General features: G+C 46.7%; 1 protein-coding gene across 3 annotated transcripts in view; it reads right to left on the reverse strand.

Moving 5' to 3' along the window:
• The window catches only part of trrap (transformation/transcription domain-associated protein), a gene marked incomplete at its 5' end in the record, with an annotated part of 155,837 nt that overhangs the window by 99,386 nt on the left and 34,698 nt on the right, over window positions 1-21,753 (reverse strand). For 2 of the 3 annotated variants that reach the window (XM_083634512.1, XM_083634511.1), the window contains 15 exons: window positions 51-232; window positions 413-577; window positions 1,264-1,383; window positions 2,955-3,074; window positions 3,606-3,626; window positions 5,306-5,374; window positions 5,948-6,118; window positions 10,931-11,052; window positions 11,602-11,698; window positions 12,214-12,375; window positions 12,959-13,219; window positions 13,475-13,672; window positions 14,384-14,601; window positions 14,999-15,198; window positions 20,342-20,493. In XM_083634512.1, coding sequence (XP_083490638.1) covers window positions 51-232; window positions 413-577; window positions 1,264-1,383; window positions 2,955-3,074; window positions 3,606-3,626; window positions 5,306-5,374; window positions 5,948-6,118; window positions 10,931-11,052; window positions 11,602-11,698; window positions 12,214-12,375; window positions 12,959-13,219; window positions 13,475-13,672; window positions 14,384-14,601; window positions 14,999-15,198; window positions 20,342-20,493 — 2,258 coding nt within the window. The remainder of the gene's footprint in view (window positions 1-50; window positions 233-412; window positions 578-1,263; window positions 1,384-2,954; window positions 3,075-3,605; window positions 3,627-5,305; window positions 5,375-5,947; window positions 6,119-10,930; window positions 11,053-11,601; window positions 11,699-12,213; window positions 12,376-12,958; window positions 13,220-13,474; window positions 13,673-14,383; window positions 14,602-14,998; window positions 15,199-20,341; window positions 20,494-21,753) is intronic. The other variant, XM_083634510.1, reaches the window with a different exon arrangement.

Below are 21,753 nucleotides of genomic sequence, written 5' to 3' on the forward strand. Positions count from 1 at the left end.
AACATAACATTCCAGTTCCTACTGTCGTCTCCATTGAATAAGTCACTGACTTGCAGTAGCTGAGCAGGCAGAAGGCCAGCAGCTTGGGCTCCTTCCAGTTGGTGGCGGCCATGTTGTCTTTGCGATGTCTCTCCTGGAAAGCCTCACTGACCCAGACTCGCCTCAGCTGGCTGACCAGGGAGTGCTGCCCTGCCAGCCAGCCCTCATCGTTCTTCACTATGATGCTGATGATCTGAGCACAGGGGATGGAGAAAGAAAAACACATGGAGACTAAATTATGGAATTAATGAGAGCATTCAGATATTCAGAGAGGAAGACAGTACCACCGCCATGAGAGAGGGGCATCTTCGGGTGTGTTTATGCGTGTATACAAAGTACACCTTGTAGATGTAATGAAAATGTGTGTACCAACCTTGATAGCCTGAAACTGCAGGTCCAGTCTGGCTGTGGTGGTGGAGGGCGATCCAGGCCTGACGGTTGCTGCAGTACCAGCAGGAACCAGCAGGGGGACGAAGCGGTTGGGGTTAGCGGCCAGCACGTCTCTTAGAGGCTTAGCGTCTTTGTGTTTCAGGAAACTCTGTATATGAACACATACATTAGACTAAATGAGGCGAGGCAGGAGAAAGCCATGTTCACTGTTTTGGATCACTGTGGTATCGCATCTTATTAAAAAAATCTAATCTAATCTTTCGTTAAATGCTTGAAATAAGGTCTGTGGTGAACAAAAGTTTATGAAACAGCAAACTTTGTGTTCACTAAGATAATCTTCACAAATGATTTTTATACAGCGTAAATGAGGGGGTTTTTTTAAGCGTGATTTTCAGAAAACGCTTCAAAAGCCAATACAACGAACCACTTTGTAAGACGGAGAGTTTTTTAAAACATTGAAAATGGATGTCCCGAGCAACGTTACATTATTTGATTGCATTTTATCCCCTTACAAGCACACAACTTCTGAACTTTGGAATAAAAGCGATGCAATGTATGTTTTAGAAAAAAAGGCACCGCTGTGCGGAGGCGGAAGTCCCGGGCGGAAGATCCGCGCTGTACAGGAAGCCTAAAAAAAAAAAAAAAGACTCTGGCTTCCCAGATTGCTAGCTGAGCGACACGAATAGAGACTAAGATCTGAGTCTAGGAGTGATCCATCTCCATTAGTTGTTAATGGGACCAGTGAGCCTCGAAACACATCCCTGATTATGGCCTATTACTAAGGCAGTAAAAAATCTTTAATACTGTTTCAACGGCAAATGTGTCATGTCTGACCATGAACATGCGGCTCCACTGGGGGTCGTTCAGTGTGGCTTCCATCATGAACAGCTCCACCGTCTGAGATGGGTGGCGCGTCAGGAACTTGATCAAAGGCTCCCTGAACGGACTGCCGGCCTGAGGGAAGAAAACAAGGTTGAGAAAAGAGGCAGAACAGAGGAGAGACATGCATGATTCCTTCCTGTGAAGCTGCTCTGAGTGGAGCAGCAGATGGCTCATCAGATTAGATCAAACTGGATTAGGACGCATATCCCAGGTCAAGGAAATCAATATCAGAAGCATTTGCTGTAAATTCATAATGTAGAGCTTGCTTCACATATGAATAGGGATGGGTACCGTGGAGGCGTGGACCGGTATAGAATTTTTACCGGTTCCTGATTGGTCAGTACCTAATTATCAATAAGGTCCTACACATTTGGTGCTGCTATTGGTGTGTGTATGTATATATGTATGTATATATATATATATATATATATATATATATATATATATATATATATATATATATATATATGTATATATATATATATATATATATATATATGTATATATATATATATATATATATATATATATATATATATATAATGTATATATATAATGTATATATATATTTTTTTTAACCATCCCCTAATGATGACAAAGCAGGCATCAGGCGATTACATTAGACGTTGCGTGTTTACATTCCTGTCACTACGTGTGCGACAGGTTTAAAAGATTTAAAATATCACTAGTATATTTGGAAGAAAACTAGTTTCATGATATGAGGTCAAATATCACGCTGTTGAATCACACAAGCGAGCACCAGACTGAAGCAGCGTTTAGTCCAGAGAGACGTCTGCAGCTATCAGGCTGCCCTGTGATGATTGGGAGACAGACAGAAAACTCCACCTTTGCTGAACCAGACTTGTTTTCTGACAGAATATTATGTCGACTTTGCTAACTCTGAATACAGAACAATGGACAGCGAGTAGCCTATTAATATTAACAAGATAAACAGGCTAAAAGAAACATGTTTTCCAAAAGTACTAAGCACCATATTATCTCATTAAGTGTTGGGAGTTAAGTTAAGTTAAGTTAAGTTAAGTTAAGTTAAGTTAAGTTATCCTTTATTTATCCCCTTGGGGAAATTCATCCTCTGCATTTGATCCATCCTCTACTAGGAACCTTCCTAGAACTAGGAGCAGTGGGCAGCCACAGTGCAGCGCCCGGGGACCAACTCCAGTTCTTTTTGCCAGTACCTTGGCCAGGGGCACTGACAGGAGTATTAACCCTAACATACATGTCTTTCTTTGATGGTGGGAGGAAACCGGAGCACCTGGAAAAAACCCACACGGACACGGGGAGAACATGCAAACTCCACACAGAAAGGACCTGGGACGGACCGGGGAGTGATGTGACGGGGAGTGATGAGCATGAGTGAATTATCTCTCTAGTCTCATAAGCGACCGCACTAACACTCGTATTCAGCCAACCGCACGCGACAGTAGGCTGTGTATGTGTCTGTGCACGTGCGTGCGTAAGTGTTGGGCCACGTAACGAGCAGTGAAGTCTCTCTCTAACTCTGTCTCGTAACCAACCGTTTAACCAACACTTGTATTCGCCCCCCCCCCCCACACACACACACAGTTCTTGTTATTTTAGAGACGCCCACAAAGCTCAGATTATAACTGGAACCCTCTTCCTACCTCTATGAGCATGGCCCTCTCAGTCTTCATGACCACCTCCAGAAGAGGTTTGACCAGAGTCTGAGGTGCTGCTGGGATCAGGTGAAAAAGGTTGATGATGGCAGAACAGATCTTCATTTCCTAGAGAGAGACAGAGAGCGAGAGAGAGAGAGAGAAGGGAAGAGAAGGATGCATGAAAGTCTGGGAAAGATGATGGTAACAGACATGGACATGATTTCTGACAGACAGTCTCGATGGACAGCCACTGCAGAAAGACAAGGATGGATCTTAGTCATGTTAAACTAGTGAAAATGCAATCAGAGCTGCATTAGGGGGTAGATACGTTTCTGGAAGAAAGGTAGGTGGCATCACAGGGGAATGAGTTGTTGGATTACAGACAAATGACAGTTTTCATAACCCCGATATTAGCGGTATTCTGGGGGGATATATAACGGCATCACAATGTGAGGTCAGAGCGAGGCTGCAGACAACAGTAAGGTTTCTGAAAGACGACCACACAGACACATGGACACAGAAATACAGGGCAAGTCCACCATCACCACTACTACCACAACATCGCTTCAATTCACCAGCACGACATCGGCTCGGCTAAAGTTTCAACCACTGACAGGGAGTCACCAACAGAGGGCGCAACACCGGGCCAAATCTCACCTCAACGCCCTCCAATGCAGGCTGTGCCGGAACGGGAGACAATGATCAGAGTCAGCAGAGAGAGAGAGAGAGAGAGAGAGAGTGTGTGTGTGTGTGTGTGTGTGTGTGTGTGTGTGTGTGTGTGTGTGTGTGTGCTCCAAATGGAAGGTGGACAGATGAGACAGGGTGATAACAATGTGATAATGAATGGGCAGACAGCCACAGCCTTTAAGTGTGACCTCTGGAACAACGTTCCTCCCAGCTGGGGTGAATAACGGGGCGGAGGGGCATATCAGAAGGTTAGTCGGGCAACAGTACATCCATAAAACACTCTTTCTGACAATGTCACGACTAGAGCTGCACAGGGACAGAACATTTCCGAAAAGTTAAAGGAACACTCCGCCGATTTTCAACCAGCTTTGTATCATGATAAAAATCTGTAGTATATCCAAAAACTGTAAAGAGTTTTGCAGGCATTCATTTAGTTAAATTCAGAGTAGATTTGAGTTAAGTTGTGGACCAGTGATGTCATTTGTGCACATCATGGCATCATGCAATTATCCCCAAATATGCAGTTAATGCCCGTTAATTCCCATTAATTCTCATGGAAAGTTTCCAACTTTGAATATTCCTGCCTGGAATGTTGCAACCCTAGTAGTCACAACAGATTTCAGGTCATTCCCTCAACAACACTCGTCAGCACTACAGACGCCGACATTTTGCTTCCATCAAAACCTTTTAGGTCAAAGTCAAATGAATATAGCCTACCCCAGTTTAACCTATATAATATACCTATATTAATATAGCCTACCCCAGTTTCCTTTCCCCCTTTTTCCTAGACAAACTCATTTGTGCCTTTGTTCCTTTCTGCCATCTCCTCTCTCCTCTCTCCCTTCACCTTCGTCTGTCTCTCCATCCTCACCGGCCCTGCTCCATCTCGCCCTCTCTCCCTCTTTTGTCTTTATCGAGCGTGGCTAGTCGAACCCGTGACCCCGGCCTCATTGTCACTGCCGGCCCTGCTGTCAACAGGCACAAAGACCAGGAGTGGAGTCGGGGGAGCGGGGGACGACGGGGACGCGGGGGCCAATTTGCATCTAATTACGCTCGCCGTTTTGAGATGGAGAACGATGGAACTAAGAAAAAAAAAAAGGAAAAGAGAGAACAGAGAACAGAGGGAAATAAAAAGGGTGCCAGTGGATTTCCCCCCTCTCTTTCTCTCTCACCTTTCCTTTGCCTTTACAAGGTTATCTGTCGGGGAGATAATGAGGAGACGCAGCACTGGGCCCCACCACCACCTGCCGGACGCATAATTAATCATTGATTGTAATATGGCCACTCACCACTCATCTGGGAGGAGGCCACACCGGGAGGTGTGGCCTGTGTGTGGCTACGCCTCTGTGTGTGTGTGTGTAAGGGCCAATCTCTCTGCCCCTTCAGTGTGTGTGTGCCGTTTGGCTGGATCACGATAGATCAACTGAAGAGGAGACAGCTGTGTTGAGCTGTTCTGTTCCTACAGGCCATGTCTCCTTCTGTATTGCATTCACTCAGGCTTTCACCTGAGCTATTGAACTGAGGTTGATGAAAGTAACAAGACACCTCTACATGGTATGAATGATGAACCCTTCACATTTACATCAAATGTCACAGCGCTGAAAGGTGTGTGTGTGTGTGTGTGTGTGTGTGTATGTGTGTGTGTGAAAGAGTGATGTGTCTATACTCACGCTGCCATCGCTGCGCTGGCCTCCCTTGTGGGTTATTACAACCACCTCCATCCACTTCCTCAGGTGTTGCTGAGAGAGACAGAGTCAGAGAGACAAGATTGAGAGTGTGTGTGTGTGTGTGTGTGTGTGTGTGTGTGTGTGTGTGTGTGTGTGTGTGTGTGTGTGTGTGAGAGAGCGAGTGAGAGCGTATGTGTGTTACTATATGCCTCAATGGGCTAGATGGCATAAAAAATAGCATAAAAGAGTCAAGACACGCACATCACACTGAGGATTTGGGTGCTGGATCAAAACCTTAGAAATGGATCAAAAGAGAATCCACACACCAAAGAGCTCCGGTTTGCTGGTATTTATTGGGTGACGTTTCGAGCACACCAATCTGGGAACCCAGACTCTATCGGTCCGACGAGTCGACGACTAATAAGACTCTGGGAACCTGGGTACCAGGGTGCCATTTGCAGATCATGACATGAACACTGCCAAAGTTAGGAGGTGAGAGTGACTGACTTTGACTGCCATGAAGACACCCATGATAAAAAAGAATGCACGCAAGACACATTCAAACTAAAAGACATACAAAAATTACCAAATGACAAATGATCTGAGATGAGAGAGGAGGATGACAGAGAACGATGTGTTTCTCACCATCATCTGGTCACAGAACTTGTCGTTGAAGGAGTTGGGGAAGAGGCGCGTGACGGAGGTCAGGCGGTTCACCACATTGAGCGTCAGGCTGCGGTAGTCGCCCAGCATCATCAACAGGGGGCGCATGTGAGTGTGGATCTGGTCCACTTCAATAGTGGCGCCTTCCAGGAACTAAAAATACAGGAATTGGACACATAAATTACAATACTTAAACATTTCTTTGAAATTGTTATAATATTCACAATCAATATTATTAGAGTGATTAAAGATACAATCTAATCCATTGAATGACAGTATTCTCAAAGAGTTTGACTTGTAGATGGAGAATAAGGGCCTGTGTCCACCTAGCGTCTTTTCCTCAGGTCCAGCGTCTTTTTTCAGTTGTTTCCAATGGGGGGAGAGCGTATGCGAGCGCACACGGACGTCTAGACAAAGTGCGCTGCACCCAGGGTCTATTTTCAGAGCGCTCCGGCGTTTTTGTGCGCCGGCTCCCAGCGCTCCCAGCTGAGAATAATTTAACTTTTCAGAAAGACGCTGGTGTCGGGTGCTCCTTTTCTGGCAACTAATCATATGGAGAAACTATCGCAACAGAGACAGAAAGGCTCAATTGTGGGAGCAGATTGGCTAGACCCTAGTTCCTCATTGCGCGGCTCGCGAGACGATGGCGGCTCTCGAAGCTTGGCGGCTGCAAGAAATTGCAAAAAAAAAGATCCCCCCCCCCTGCTTTCCCCAGAATTTCAATAAACCTTTATGGCATATTATAACAATACAACAATACTGGTGTTGACAGTAATAGACGGTGCCAAATCATTCAAAACAATAAGCATTTTGCTTTTAGGAGTATTGTGCCAGCGTGCAGCGCTGTTCCAAAACATGTCAACGTGTGTCGTTGCCTGGGAAACGCACATCCCATAATACAACTGTTCGCATCGCATCCCATAATAGTATGATGATACTTGGGATGCCATTGCGAACATAGATGTGAACAGGTTAGCTAAAACTTCAGCGTCGCCAGCGACGGCCCCCACCGTTGCGGTCGGGGTACGTTTCGAGTGTGTGTGTGTGTGTGTGTGTGTGTGTGTGTGTGTGTGTGGAAACAATAAAACAAAAAATGGTAGGCAGATGTGCTTGGTTGGGGTGGCTTTTGGTGTTTTGCGGTAAAAGTGGCTCTCCTATTGACTTTGTCCTGCCAGTGCGGCTCTCATCGAAGAAATAGTGAGGATCACTGGGCTAGACACTTAATATTTCTGGTGAGTGTTGTGCTTACTGCTTTTAATAGCGTAGCGTACCTGTGTTGTTAGCTTGCTAGCTGTCAGCTATCAAGCTACTACCGCACTGAACTAACGTTAGTTTTAGACTGCTTCCTTGTATATTGTGCGCTGGGATCAGCGCTCCCCAGCGCACTCCCAGCGTTTAACGTCGGAAAAAGATGCTAGGTGGACACAGGCCCTAAGCAGACAGAGAAATGTCTTCTCCAACTGAAAATACATTTTGTAATGTATATATATGTATATATATTATAGATCTATTTTGCTCCTATATTGTCATACCTTACTAATGAAGCTGTCAAGAAACAGCTTTTTAGCTGCTGCATCATGTCCCATCTTTTGCCAAGACAAATTGCAATGCCCATAATAGACGATGTTTCACCAGGGGGCACGATACTACCTTTTTTATCATATTAATCATTATTAATTAAACTATATAATCATACTATCTTTTTTAATAGGCAACATTTTCACGGATCTAACAAGCAAAATAACATTGACCTGCATATGTAAAAGCTCCCAAAATCCCAGGCCAAATGCAGGCTTCGGAAACAAACTCACTCAGCATTCAAAAACTGAAAATACAAAGGTCTGTTTTTGTTTAGTTTTTTCATCCCAATGCCTACATTTGAATCACTTTAAATTCCGTTCCACAAATCATCTTGTTTCTGCATCAGACCTGATGCCTCCCAGCCCAGTGAAGAGCTCACTCACTACTACCACACGCAACTACAGCCATTCAAATGAGGGCATGGTCAGCAGTAAACCAGCACACATGAGGGCATGGCCAGCAGTAAACCAGCACACATGAGGGCATGGTCAGCAGTAAACAAGCACACATGAGGGCATGGCCAGCAGTAAACCAGCACACATGAGGGCATGGTCAGCAGTAAACAAGCACACATGAGGGCATGGCCAGCAGTAAACCAGCACACATGAGGGCATGGCCAGCAGTAAACCAGCACACATGAGGGCATGGCCAGCAGTAAACAAGCACACATGAGGGCATGGTCAGCAGTAAACCAGCACACATGAGGGCATGGCCAGCAGTAAACAAGCACACATGAGGGCATGGCCAGCAGTAAACAAGCACACATGAGGGCATGGCCAGCAGTAAACAATCACACATGAGGGCATGGTCAGCAGTAAACAAGCACACATGAGGGCATGGCCAGCAGTAAACAAGCACACATGAGGGCATGGTCAGCAGTAAACAAGCACACATGAGGGCATGGCCAGCAGTAAACAAGCACACATGAGGGCATGGCCAGCAGTAAACAATCACACATGAGGGCATGGTCAGCAGTAAACAAGCACACATGAGGGCATGGCCAGCAGTAAACCAGCACACATGAGGGCATGGCCAGCAGTAAACAAGCACACATGAGGGCATGGTCAGCAGTAAACAAGCACACATGAGGGCATGGTCAGCAGTAAACAAGCACACATGAGGGCATGGCCAGCAGTAAACCAGCACACATGAGGGCATGGCCAGCAGTAAACAAGCACACATGAGGGCATGGTCAGCAGTAAACAAGCACACATGAGGGCATGGTCAGCAGTAAACAAGCACACATGAGGTCATGGCCAGCGGTAAACAAGCACACATGGCAATGCCAAACAGTCACAGAGACACATTGGGGAGGGGATGATGCATGGCAGCCACATTCATTTTCCTCTCAGCGCTGAGAACAAACACTCCATCCTGTATCGATTGGTCCGTGGCAATGCTCATTAGTGCTAGCAGGGCAGAGACGAAAGGATGGGGAGAGCAGAGAATAGCTAGGCGGGGGGGAGATAGTGAAAAGGAGTGACGGTGGTAAAGAAAGAAAATGAAGGACACGGGGAGAAATGGAGGGAAAAAGGGACAAAGAGGTTGGGGTGGATGGATAGGGGTGAAGGAGGTATGGATAGTTTGACAAATAGAGGCAGGCCTGTTTCAGAGGAGTGAGAGGTCTGTATGAAGATAACTGGGTGGGGGGGGGGGAGATGGTATGAGGGAGAGAAGATGAACAGAGGACTTGTAAGATGGCAAATGGCAGGAGGATCTAGAGAAAGCACTGAGGAGAGGAAAGGGATGAAGAGCCAAATGTAAAACAAGAGGGTCTGTGGCTTCACACTGCAGCCAAGATGGAGAGAAAAGTAGGAGGTGACGGGACACCAGGTGAGGGATGATTCCTATTTAAAGACCCATGTTGGTGACTTTCAAATCAGTTTGTACTGTTGGCAAATCACCTCAAAAGGTGCAATTAATTCCCTAAAATCAATACACATCTTTGCCTTCATTCTCACCCAAAAATACTGGTTTCCTTCAGCCATGTTTTCACTTCATCTTGATAACCGGGCGGGGAACCGTTCTGCTCACAATAGAGCTTTGATGGGCATGTTGACAGCCAATCACATACTAGCTAGCATATGAGACACTACTATACTGGCATTTCCCCTGAATAGAAAGCAGTGGCTTCTTGCAAAGTTATTTATTTATTTTTAGCATGTTCTTAGTGGGGGGTTCCTATCTAGAGGAAACCCCAGGGGAGCACATGCAAACACCGCACAGAAAGGCCCTTTTGATGAGCCCACTTGGGCCGTATGCACTGAGGAGTGACATGGGAATGGGGACACAAACCCACAGCGTCCCAGGCGGGAATCGAACCCAGGACCTTCTTGCTGTGAGGCGACAGCACTGCCACTGCGCCCTCCTAGTTAACTAAGCTGACTTAAAGAATGGCATCAGGTGACAACCTAGCAAATCTTTGGTGAACCTGAGTGTCGATTCAAGTTCCAAATGCAGTCTACTGAAGAGAGATGCTGAATCTAAACGGAGCAGTACATTTTCCTCTTGGGGTTTGTGCAGGTTGACACACTGATAGTATACAATACAACAATGACTATCTGCCATGTCTGCCACTGGCAGCACCAAAAATGATTAGCTTCTCAAAAGCAACCATCTAATTTGCAACCAAAACAGACAACACTCCCACAAAGAGAAGGAGGAGGATGCGTTTGAGGGGACTAGGAGAGCTGGGGAAAAAATAAGAATAAAAATGCAATGACATGTACTGTAATTCTCGACATAAAATACAACTTCACACAATTCTACACAGATTATGAAAGCACAAAGAGCATTCTGCCATTTGGCCCATACAACAGCCCAAACAAGCAGAAAGCATTAAAGCATTTTTATAATTAAATGGGCCAGTAAGACGTGAGGGGGAGGCTTGGTAGAAGAAAGGCTTAGAAAGATATTGAATGTTTTAAACTGTTTTTGAGATTTCAATGGATTCTTGAAAAGGATATTAATAGAAATAAAAAACAGAATTACATTTTTCAATGTGGGTGGGAAACACTGAGTCAAGGTGAGGGTTGGGTTAGAAGAACATAGGCTGAGGGAATGTTTATGTTTTGTCATTTCTTGATTCTATTTTTTGGTTTCTTTTATATGCTTTTTGGCTGTATAAGCAATAACCTTTTATTGGGATGATGTATATACATATATATATCGCAGTTTGCCAGGTGACAGCAGCGATGACTAGTGTGTTTGATGCAGCTAGACTTCTTTCTTGTTTCGGTCTTTTTTTTATGTTATGGTGAAAGCAACAGTGCCACTGCATGTTGTTGACATGTGTGCGTTGTTTTGTGTCTTGGGTGTTGTTGTTGTTGTTGTTGTTGTGAGAAAGAAATGTTTAGAAAGCAGGATGCGAAGTGCAGCACTGACCTTCCTCATGCAGGCCTCTCCGGCTTCCTGCAGCTCACTGTTGGTGGAGTTGAGTGCTTTGAACAGTGCAGCAATGATCTTCTCTCTGGACTGGGGTAAGTAGTTACAAGCTGCCAGCGCATCTAACCAGGAGACACAATATCATTCAAGAAATTCTCCCTGACAGGTCGCAGACAAGGAATGATAACAAAACATCTTGAATAGTTTTAAGAACGTTAAATGTAATTAAAACCATGTAAACAGGTCAATGGGCCACTTCCAAACGCACTGCGTCTTCTTCAGAGTCAAACCGGTTTGACTCTGAAGAAGACGCAGTGCGCGTCGAAACGTCAGTTTTGTACCTTTATTAAATTTATTTAAGTGACTTCGTGTGCTCCAGCTCACTCATTGGGTTAGTCCTTTTGGAAGTGGCCCATTGACCTGTTTACATTGTTTTGTCCTGTTCTGAGAGCACCGACCTCCCTCTGTGGAGGGGTTGAAGCGCAGGAGATTCCTTCTACAGTAATTAAAACCATATTTGTGTTCCGGACCACTCGGTTTGCGTTTTTAGGCGTTTAGCTGAGGCTCTGATCCACAATGACTTGCAGTGAGCACAAAAGCAGAGCAAGCATCAATTCGTAGCGTGTCGATATTGCGAGGAACCAATATCAGGATCCGTGTGTCCAACTCACTGAGGGCAGCGATGCGGAGGGGAACCAGGGAGGGAAGGCTCTTGTAACAGGGCAGCTTCATCAGGGCCGCATCCTCCGCCTCACACAGGTTCAGCAACTGGAGAAGAGGAAAAACAGTTGTCATTTGATTGTATTTTGGGGGACACACTGCTGATTCTCTCTACTGTCTGTTTTTATCACTAGTGCATGCGCTCAATCTAAACTAAATGTAAACGTAAGATGTCTGTGCGCGGTGTCATTTGAAGACAAAAACATAAAAATAAAAAAAATAAACATTTTACATTTAACTCAAGCAGGTTTATAGTGTTTGAAGGCATACAAACAAGAATAGATCAAATTTAGGATTTAGGATTTTATTTGGATACCCATTATAATTTAAGGCAAAAATAAAACAAGAAACAATAGGTTAAAAGAAAAATAAATAGGTAATGCGACAATATGCCGTGGGTGGTAAATATATAGAGAACAGTATTTGCAAATGTAATTGTGTTTTGGAGGGACAGGCTAGACAATACGGCCAAACAATTTATTTCCATAACATTTGCACTCTTCTAGTTTTGCAGCTGTGGGGCCCTAGAGCTAAATAAAGGTTAAGCAATAGCTTCAAAGTACCTCTGTGTAGAAGACCTTGTGCTCCATGACGTTGAGGTCCATGGTGAAGAGGCGAGGCTGCAGGGTGGTGCAGAAAGTGTTCCCCTCCATCAGACCGATCTGGGCGTTGGCCGGCTGGTGACGCAGCAGGTGCTTCTTGGGGGGAACCATGTCCTGCAAAACCTGGAGAGAACGGAGACGCGTGCAAAATATGACCTCTTATGTATTTTTACCACACTTTTTCCAACAGTCAATATCCTGACTGCTTTCCACACAAAAATCAGGGTTCCCACACATTTTCATTGTTACAATTTCAAACTTTTCCATGACTTTTCAAGGATCCACAATAGAATTTCCATGTAATGGTGTAATGTGAGGTGGTGTCTCTGAGTCAATACCAGAAATTATTTCTACACTGGACAAATAGGACACACCTCTTTAGATTGGATTTCAGTGCTTTACATTAAATCTATTGATGTAAAACATGAATTCTCCAGAAAAAATATTTATACAAAATACAAGAAGCACTAAGAACGAAAGATTAATTAATTTCAACTACACAAAAGAAAAGTCCATGACGTTTCCAAAACTTTCAAGGATTTTACTAATTTTACTTTATTTTAATTTGACTAATTCCATGACTTTTCCAGGCCTGGAAAACAAGGTTTTGAACTTCCATGATGTTTCCAGATTTTCCATGACCGCGGGAACCCTGTAAAATGTATTGTGCTGGCCCCTATCAGGTCTGTCCAGTCCTCAGGCCCACCTCTTTGTGTGGCTCCATGATGACGGTGACACTCTTGCCCGTGACCTGGGCCAGGACCTGCAGGGAGTGCATGGCCTGCTTCCTGACGGTGGAGTTGGGGGAGGTGACCTCCCGGACCAGGTCGTGCGTCACCATGTGGAAGGATTTGTCCTGGGCAGCCAGCAGCTCCTCCGTCTTCTCCTCGTCTTTCAGAGGCGTGGCGCAGCGCACAAGCAGCTGCTCCAGCGTGGTCTTAGCCATGGCCACTGCCCCGTTAGACACCTATGTGAAAATCAATAAGACAGGTAGTACCACATCATAGAAGCCAGAGGGCAGCGGTACCACAACAAAGCGAAGCGGACGAGTTGTTTCACTACGCCTGCCGCTGCGACCCTTTATAGAACACTGAGGGAGGACAACAAACAAATGGGAGCAGGCAGACCTTGAATCGATGCACTAAATAACTGCATGAACTCAAGGGAGTGAATGTTCCTTCTAGTCCTTCTCCTGGATTATTTACATGTGATGTCCCCTCACCTCTCCTGTGAGATCCATCATGACAAAGAGCAATGCCTTGAGGAAGGTGAGCTGGTTCTGCAACACCCAGATCAGAGGCAGTCTCTCCATCAGGAACTTGATGGACACCACCCCGCCCAGCTTGGCGTACCAGGCCTGCTCATAGCAGCAGGCACACAGACGCTCCACGATGTAGGAGAACAAGGGCAGCTGGCAAGCCTGGAGGTGCAGAGGAGAGGGCCAGGATGATTAATTGGTTCCCATTTGAAAAGTTTATAAAAAAATAATAATAATACAACTAAAGCAAACCTGAACCTGAACAAAATAAAACCTGAATTTGGCATAAAGGAGCTTTTCCCCCACTGAAAAAAAGGGTAAAACAATTTAAAAGGTTTCCAAATCTAAATATCTATTTTGAAAACCGAATTGCTCCTAATGCTGGATATTTCCAAAATGCACATTTGCTTTCTCCGTTTACTTAGTAAATTATTTAGTAATTCTTAGTACCGGTAAATAACAACCTTAGGCAGATAATAACTTCAATATATCCATGCAAGCAATCATTTTGTCAGAGTAGCTGCCCCATTTTTCAAATGGTCAATCATGTCTCATTTAGCTGGAAAGCAACTGTTCAATTTAATTCTAAATAATAATACGTAATGATAAGATTGACAGTGAGAAAAAGCCCCCAAAAATAGCAAAGATACATTTACTGCACCTTGATTCTAAGACAAATTGCTCTCATGTAAGCTGATTACCTACTGCAGCAATAAAAGTGAATCTGAAAGCTTTCCTAAATTATCTTAATGGCCAGTGCTGCAGATCACCACAATTACACAAGTACTGGTGAGATGAGATAAGAATGACAACATCAATGTGTTATTACATCCACTTATATGAACACCACCTCCCCTCCCCAAGGCCACTGACCCTCTCCTTGGAGCCCAAGATGATGCTAGCCACGTCGAAGATAACAGCCAGGGCCACCTCTCCGATCTTGCAGAGCTCCTTCTCCTCGTAGGCCATGCAGATAGCGATGGCATCGATCAGAACCAGCGGGTCCATTCCCCTGGAGCCGTTCTCCTCGCTGTGGAACATGCCTGTGCTGGGCTGGCTGCCCAACTGGTAGCATGGCAGCAGGAACGGCCCTGGGAGGGAGGACAGAGAGAGGCACAGGAGAAAGTGAATAAAGAATAAATAAATAAATGAATAAATAAATGAATAAATAAATAAATGAATGAATGAATGAATGAATGAATGAATAAATAAATAAATAAATAAATAAATATTTACTATGAATTAATTGTGAGAGGTGAGAACTACAGCTATGTGTAAAACAGGCCATGTTCTTACATGTTTTGTTTTGAAAATGTCTTGCTTTGTGCAACATTAAAAAGCAAGCACTTAAATGCCCGTGAGTTTCTTGGACAACAACAAGAGAGCCAGTGGCAGGGTGAAACAGAAAGCTAATATTAGGAGTGGAGAGGGCAGAGAGCAGCAGTCCCTCACCACACTAGCTGATAATAGAAGTGAACAGTCCCTCACCACACTGCTGGGCCACAGCCACCATGGTGTAATGGCGGATCAGGCTGGCTACAAAAGGCAGTGCGCTGGGCCTCAGGTCCTTTATGACGGCAGACATGAATGCCCCGGTCAGCGCCTGTTCAAAAGTCCTGCGGGCAGGCGTGTCCTGCGCCTTGTAGCGGTGAGAGATGATCACATTGGGGATCCACTTCTCGGTGAAGCTGACGGGAGGGAAACAAACAACAAAACAACCAATTGGATGATGAAAATTGCCTGATGATATTTTATGGCATTGATAGCAGTCACAATTTAATTATTGTATGTCATGTATATTTTGTCTTGGACCCCAGGAAGACTAGCTGTTGTCTAGGCGGCAGCGAATGGGGATCCTTTTAAATAAACAATCAGTCTCATCACCCATTAAAAAGTCATGTCAAATTTAACTTTTTTAAATATTTTTTTAAGTGAGGACACTTTATCAGCACTTCACTGAACTGGCAGGCAGTCTATAAAAACCTCCATGACTGCCGAGTCTCCCCCCCTTCTGCCTCCTCTGTTGTGTTCAGGACGTTTCTGGGATTGAACCCTTTTTCTGTCAATCAGTGCCTGCATTAACTTTAACTAGAAACTGAGCGCACTCCTTTCTAGCGTCTCTCGCTGGCTCGCCCGCTGAATTGGCAGTGCCGCTCATTTCTAGCGTGCCTGGTCGGTTTGCTCTCAAGGCTCGCAGACGCATCACCATGCTACGGGTGTGCAGGCTTCACGCGCTCGCAGACGCATGCTACGGGTGTGCCGGCTTCACGTGCTCGCAGATGCATGCTACGGGTGTGCAGGCTTCACGCGCTCGCAGATGCATGCTACGGGTGTGCAGGCTTCACGCGCTCGCAGACGCATGCTACGGGTGTGCCGGCTTCACGCGCTCGCAGACACATATTACGGGTGTGCCGGCTTCACGCGCTCGCAGACGCATGCTATGGGTGTGCAGGCTTCACGCGCTCGCAGACACATGCTATGGGTGTGCAGGCTTCACGCGCTCGCAGACGCATGCTACGGGTGTGCAGGCTTCACGCGCTCGCAGACGCATGCTACGGGTGTGCCAGCTTCACGCGCTCGCAGACGCATGCTATGGGTGTGCAGGCTTCACGCGCTCGCAGACGCATGCTATGGGTGTGCCGGCTTCACGCGCTCGCAGACACATGCTACGGGTGTGCAGGCTTCACGCGCTCGCAGACGCATGCTACGGGTGTGCAGGCTTCACGCGCTCACAGACGCATGCTATGGGTGTGCAGGCTTCACGCGCTCCCAGACGCATGCTACGGGTGTGCAGGCTTCACGCGCTCACAGACGCATGCTACGGGTGTGCAGGCTTCACGCGCTCGCAGATGCATGCTACGGGTGTGCAGGCTTCCCGCGCTCGCAGACGCATGCTATGGGTGTGCCGGCTTCACGCTCTCGCAGACACATATTACGGGTGTGCAGGCTTCACGCGCTCGCAGACGCATGCTATGGGTGTGCCGGCTTCACGCGCTCGCAGACGCATGCTATGGGTGTGCAGGCTTCACGCGCTCGCAGACGCATGCTACGGGTGTGCAGGCTTCACGCGCTCGCAGACGCATGCTACGGGTGTGCAGGCTTCACGCGCTCACACGCATGCTACGGGTGTGCAGGCTTCACGCGCTCGCAGACGCATGCTACGGGTGTGCAGGCTTCACGCGCTCGCAGACGCATGCTACGGGTGTGCAGGCTTCACGCGCTCACAGACGCATGCTATGGGTGTGCAGGCTTCACGCGCTCGCAGACGCATGCTACGGGTGTGCAGGCTTCACGCGCTCGCAGACGCATGCTACGGGTGTGCAGGCTTCACGCGCTCACACGCATGCTACGGGTGTGCAGGCTTCACGCGCTCGCAGACGCATGCTACGGGTGTGCAGGCTTCACGCGCTCGCAGACGCATGCTACGGGTGTGCAGGCTTCACGCGCTCACAGACGCATGCTATGGGTGTGCAGGCTTCACGCGCTCGCAGACGCATGCTACGGGTGTGCAGGCTTCACGCGCTCACAGACGCATGCTACGGGTGTGCAGGCTTCACGCGCTCACAGAAGCATGCTACGGGTGTGCAGGCTTCACGCGCTCACAGACGCATGCTACGGGTGTGCAGGCTTCACGCGCTCACACGCATGCTACGGGTGTGCAGGCTTCACGCGCTCGCAGACGCATGCTACGGGTGTGCAGGCTTCACGCGCTCACACGCATGCTACGGGTGTGCAGGCTTCACGCGCTCGCAGACGCATGCTACGGGTGTGCAGGCTTCACGCGCTCGCAGACGCATGCTACGGGTGTGCAGGCTTCACGCGCTCACAGACGCATGCTATGGGTGTGCAGGCTTCACGCGCTCGCAGACGCATGCTACGGGTGTGCAGGCTTCACGCGCTCGCAGACGCATGCTACGGGTGTGCAGGCTTCACGCGCTCACACGCATGCTACGGGTGTGCAGGCTTCACGCGCTCGCAGACGCATGCTACGGGTGTGCAGGCTTCACGCGCTCGCAGACGCATGCTACGGGTGTGCAGGCTTCACGCGCTCACAGACGCATGCTATGGGTGTGCAGGCTTCACGCGCTCGCAGACGCATGCTACGGGTGTGCAGGCTTCACGCGCTCACAGACGCATGCTACGGGTGTGCAGGCTTCACGCGCTCACAGAAGCATGCTACGGGTGTGCAGGCTTCACGCGCTCACAGACGCATGCTACGGGTGTGCAGGCTTCACGCGCTCACAGAAGCATGCTACGGGTGTGCAGGCTTCACGCGCTCAGACGCATGCTACGGGTGTGCCGGCTTCACGCGCTCACAGACGCATGCTACGGGTGTGCAGGCTTCACGCGCTCGCAGACGCATGCTATGGGTGTGCAGGCTTCACGCGCTCACAGACGCATGCTACGGGTGTGCAGGCTTCACGCGCTCGCAGACGCATGCTACGGGTGTGCCGGCTTCACGCGCTCGCAGACGCATGCTACGGGTGTTCAGGCTTCAAGCACTCGCAGACGCATGCTACGGGTGTGCAGGCTTCACGCGCTCACAGACGCATGCTACAGGTGTGCAGGCTTCATGCGCTCACAGACCCATCCAACTAAAGTTGCACGAAAAATAAAAATAAAATCACATTGCGATTATATTGAGAGATGTGATTGCGACATGCGATACAATTTTTGTGGGAATACAATGCTTCATTTAATGGTTTGTTGTGACACATTTCACCCTGATCTAATTGCAGCTGCTCCTGCATATATTATATTAAGCCACTTGGCCATATTGTGATTTCGATATTTATTTGATTAATTGTGTAGCCCTACTATAGTGATTCAGAGTTTGCCTTTCTGTTGAACAGGTAACCAAATGGCTAGCTAGCTACCTAGTCTATTTAGATGGGGTTTTCTAGTTAGCCCCCATGTCAAATTATCAACTGCCCCCCTGTGGAGGCGTGTCCTTCAGGCTGGTGGTGGGAGGGTGCAGGGAGGCGGGGCCACACACAGGCAAAACAACATGTAGCACGGGGGAAATCCTGCATAATATGCCTGCCTTTAATTGCTTTTGGTAAGCCTATTCCCTCTGCAGACAGACAGCGGACAGTGAAACACATTTCAAACCCTGCCAATCCCCATTCATCTCCCTCCCTCCCCATACTATTTGTGCATCTGTCTCTTTCTCTCCCATTGCTTCTATCTCTCTGTCCCTCTGCTTCCCTCTCCATCCCCCTCTCTGTATTTGTGTTATTTACCGTGGCGGATGGCAACTGGGCCATGGTGTGTGATTGAGAAGCTGTTTTCTCCATGCTTGAGCTTGTGTTTTATAATGCCACACGCCAGGGGCAGACCTGATGGATCGCTTCATTTCATTATCGCCATTTAAAAGACTGCACTTTGGAGGAGGAGGAGGAGGAGGAGGAGGAGGAGGAGGAGAAGGAGGAGAAGGCGCGGGGGGGGGGGGGGGGATCAATTGCCCTTCACTCATTCAGGGGCCTGCCGCCACTCCAACGCAGCTCCATTCTGCCTGCTTGGCATTTGGTGATATTAAGAAACGCTTGAGACTTCTTACTTTTTAAACTGCAAAGGCTCTTTTCACAGTGACCGTACGCCAAGACAAAGAGAGATGGTGGGAGGAGAGAAAAAGTCAGTTGAGGGAGAGGGGACGTCATGAATCAAGACATCTGACAAGAGCAGGCGGCAGCCCCCCCGATCATAACTGACACACTTCATTATCTCCGAAGAAATGTGTGCACGTGCATCTGTGTGTGTGTGTGTGCGTGTATGCACGTGTGTGTGTGTGTGTGTGTGTGTGTGTGTGTGTGTGTGTGTGTGTGTGTACGCGCATGCGTTGGCGTGTACCGACAGGCGGGTGGAAGCAGTGTAAACAGACAGGGGAAAGGCAATTAGCCCCTGCCCGGGGATCAATGATGGTAATGTGACTAACCCACCCGCCGCCCCCCCACCCCCAACCCCAGTGTGTCTGTTCATCATGTGTCTGTCTCAGCCTGGCGGTGAAGCCCGAGAGGCTGAGAGACTGCGAGTGTGTAATTAGCCGCTCCCACTCTTGAGACGAAGTTGATGAGACAGCGGGTGCTGAGGAGAGTATGGGAGACGTGATGCGTGACACTGAGCGCTTGGAATGTGGGGGTGTGGGACGACATACACAGTTGAGGTGAGGTGGGCGGGGGGGTGGCGGGTAGAAAGGGGGAGGGGAGGAGTGGGTAGTGAGAGATGGGGGGAGACAGATGGAAGATATAACTTCATGCTCAAGGGTACGAGTCATAATTTGAGCAGTTCATGTCACTGGTGTTCTGCATTCGAGTGTTTATTAATGTGCTGTAGCAATGCTGGTGCAGCATCATGGTCCTTTTTCATTACAAAAATGTTTTGGCGAATCAATTTAATTTGATACTGAATAACCAATTCACCTGTCAAACTATGTCATGTACCGGTATTACATACGGAATGTGTGTAAATAGTAAATACAATGCATCGGTGTATGGAAACCAACTGATTTATATGAGAAAGTCAGTTTGGGAAGGTTTGATGTTCGTCTGTGCATGTCACTCTTGGCAGTTTGCTTAATTGTATTAGCTCTAACCCAATAAAAAAATGCATTTGATTGTTTCTGTACTGTAACTAGAAACTGAGGGCGCGCCTTTCTAGCGTCTCTCCTCGCTGAAAGGCCAATGTTATTGTTTTTCTGTGACATAAAATCTGACACATTGATTTGCTACGATTTGAACATTGCATTTCAAATATTTTGTTGAGGTTAATCACTTTTCCCCCCCAAACAATTTGTGTCATAATCCCAATGTGTGTGTGTGTGTGTCTCCTTACTTGGGATGAGACAGAAGCTGGTAGAGAGCATGTTTGTTGTCGTCCAGACTGGTCATGGCCACCAGGAAACACTTGATGACCTCCCAGGCCTGTCGTCTGTAGTACGGCTCTGTGTTGGCGCTCTTCAGGCAGTCCAGCGCCGTCTCTATCGCCTTGGGACGAATAAAAAAAACACACAACACGCTAACAAGTAGAGGTAACATAGCAAGGATTTCGTTCCAAAATGCTACGTATCCATTTTAGAAAAACATCCTGAAATCACTTTAAAATTGCATGATTGTATCCAAAGATCTTAAGATGATTCAGATTGATAGTAAGCCACAATGCGCTGTACTTTTTCATTTAGCAAAAAGTGTCAATATTTTAAAATGTAGCATATCTAATTGAGGAATCAAAGTGTTCAGATGCCACAGTGTAGCCTGCAGCTCACAAAACACACACAAAGCTCAATCTATCACAACATAAGGGGCTCCTGCTGTCCATTACATATGCAAATACGTCTGCCTGAGGCCACCACTTGGCCCCTCTTACCAAAATGAAAACACAATCTGTGGCCACCTCCAGCTATAGGATATTCTATGATATTTCTATGATACTCAAATTGTGTACATACTGAAAAACACATGTAAACACTGTGAATTTGAAAAAGTTATGCATTTCTATATTTCCAAAACATTTGGAAAAGCCCATAAATCATAGATTTACCACGTTTCCTCTCAATGTCAAAATTTTGGCCACCGATATGAACATTGCAACATCGGACCGATGCCGATAGATTAAAAAATGACTAAGATCGGCCGATACTGATATGATTGGCGATATTAGAGGGGTCAAAATTAATCGTATAATCGATGCATCGCGATGCGGACGTGTGAATCGAATCGTTGACAGATGAATCGTTGAATCGCTTATGTTTAAATTTCTGCTGACATTCAGATTTTAAAGCACTTTCTAAGTAAAAAAGGGACTTGATATTTATCTGACTGCTTGTATTAATTGATGAAAAAGTAGCCATGTGCAGTAATAATACAGAAAATTGAGGATTTGATACTTGGAGCTGCAATACTTTGAGCTGTATCGAGATGCATCGTGGAATCGAATTGTTGACAGATTAATCATAATCGAATCGAATCGTGAGGCCAGTGGAGATTCACAGCCCTAGGCGATATATCGTGCATCCATGAACTAAATGATAATAATGACAATAATTTTGCTAGATAGTGTGATCCTGACTATTAATCACAATAATTAATATTTAATTTAATTAATTAATACTTAATATTGATCAGTTCAGGATTTGCCCTTTTTTGACTTCATATCTTCACCACTTTGTGAAAGGAAATGTTTCAATATTGTGATATGCCAATATTCTATCAACACTATTGATGCAGAGGCTAAAATCGTGACATACA

This window comes from Poromitra crassiceps, assembly GCF_964638095.1.
Source record: "Poromitra crassiceps genome assembly, chromosome: 4".
NCBI lineage: Eukaryota > Metazoa > Chordata > Actinopteri > Beryciformes > Melamphaidae > Poromitra > Poromitra crassiceps.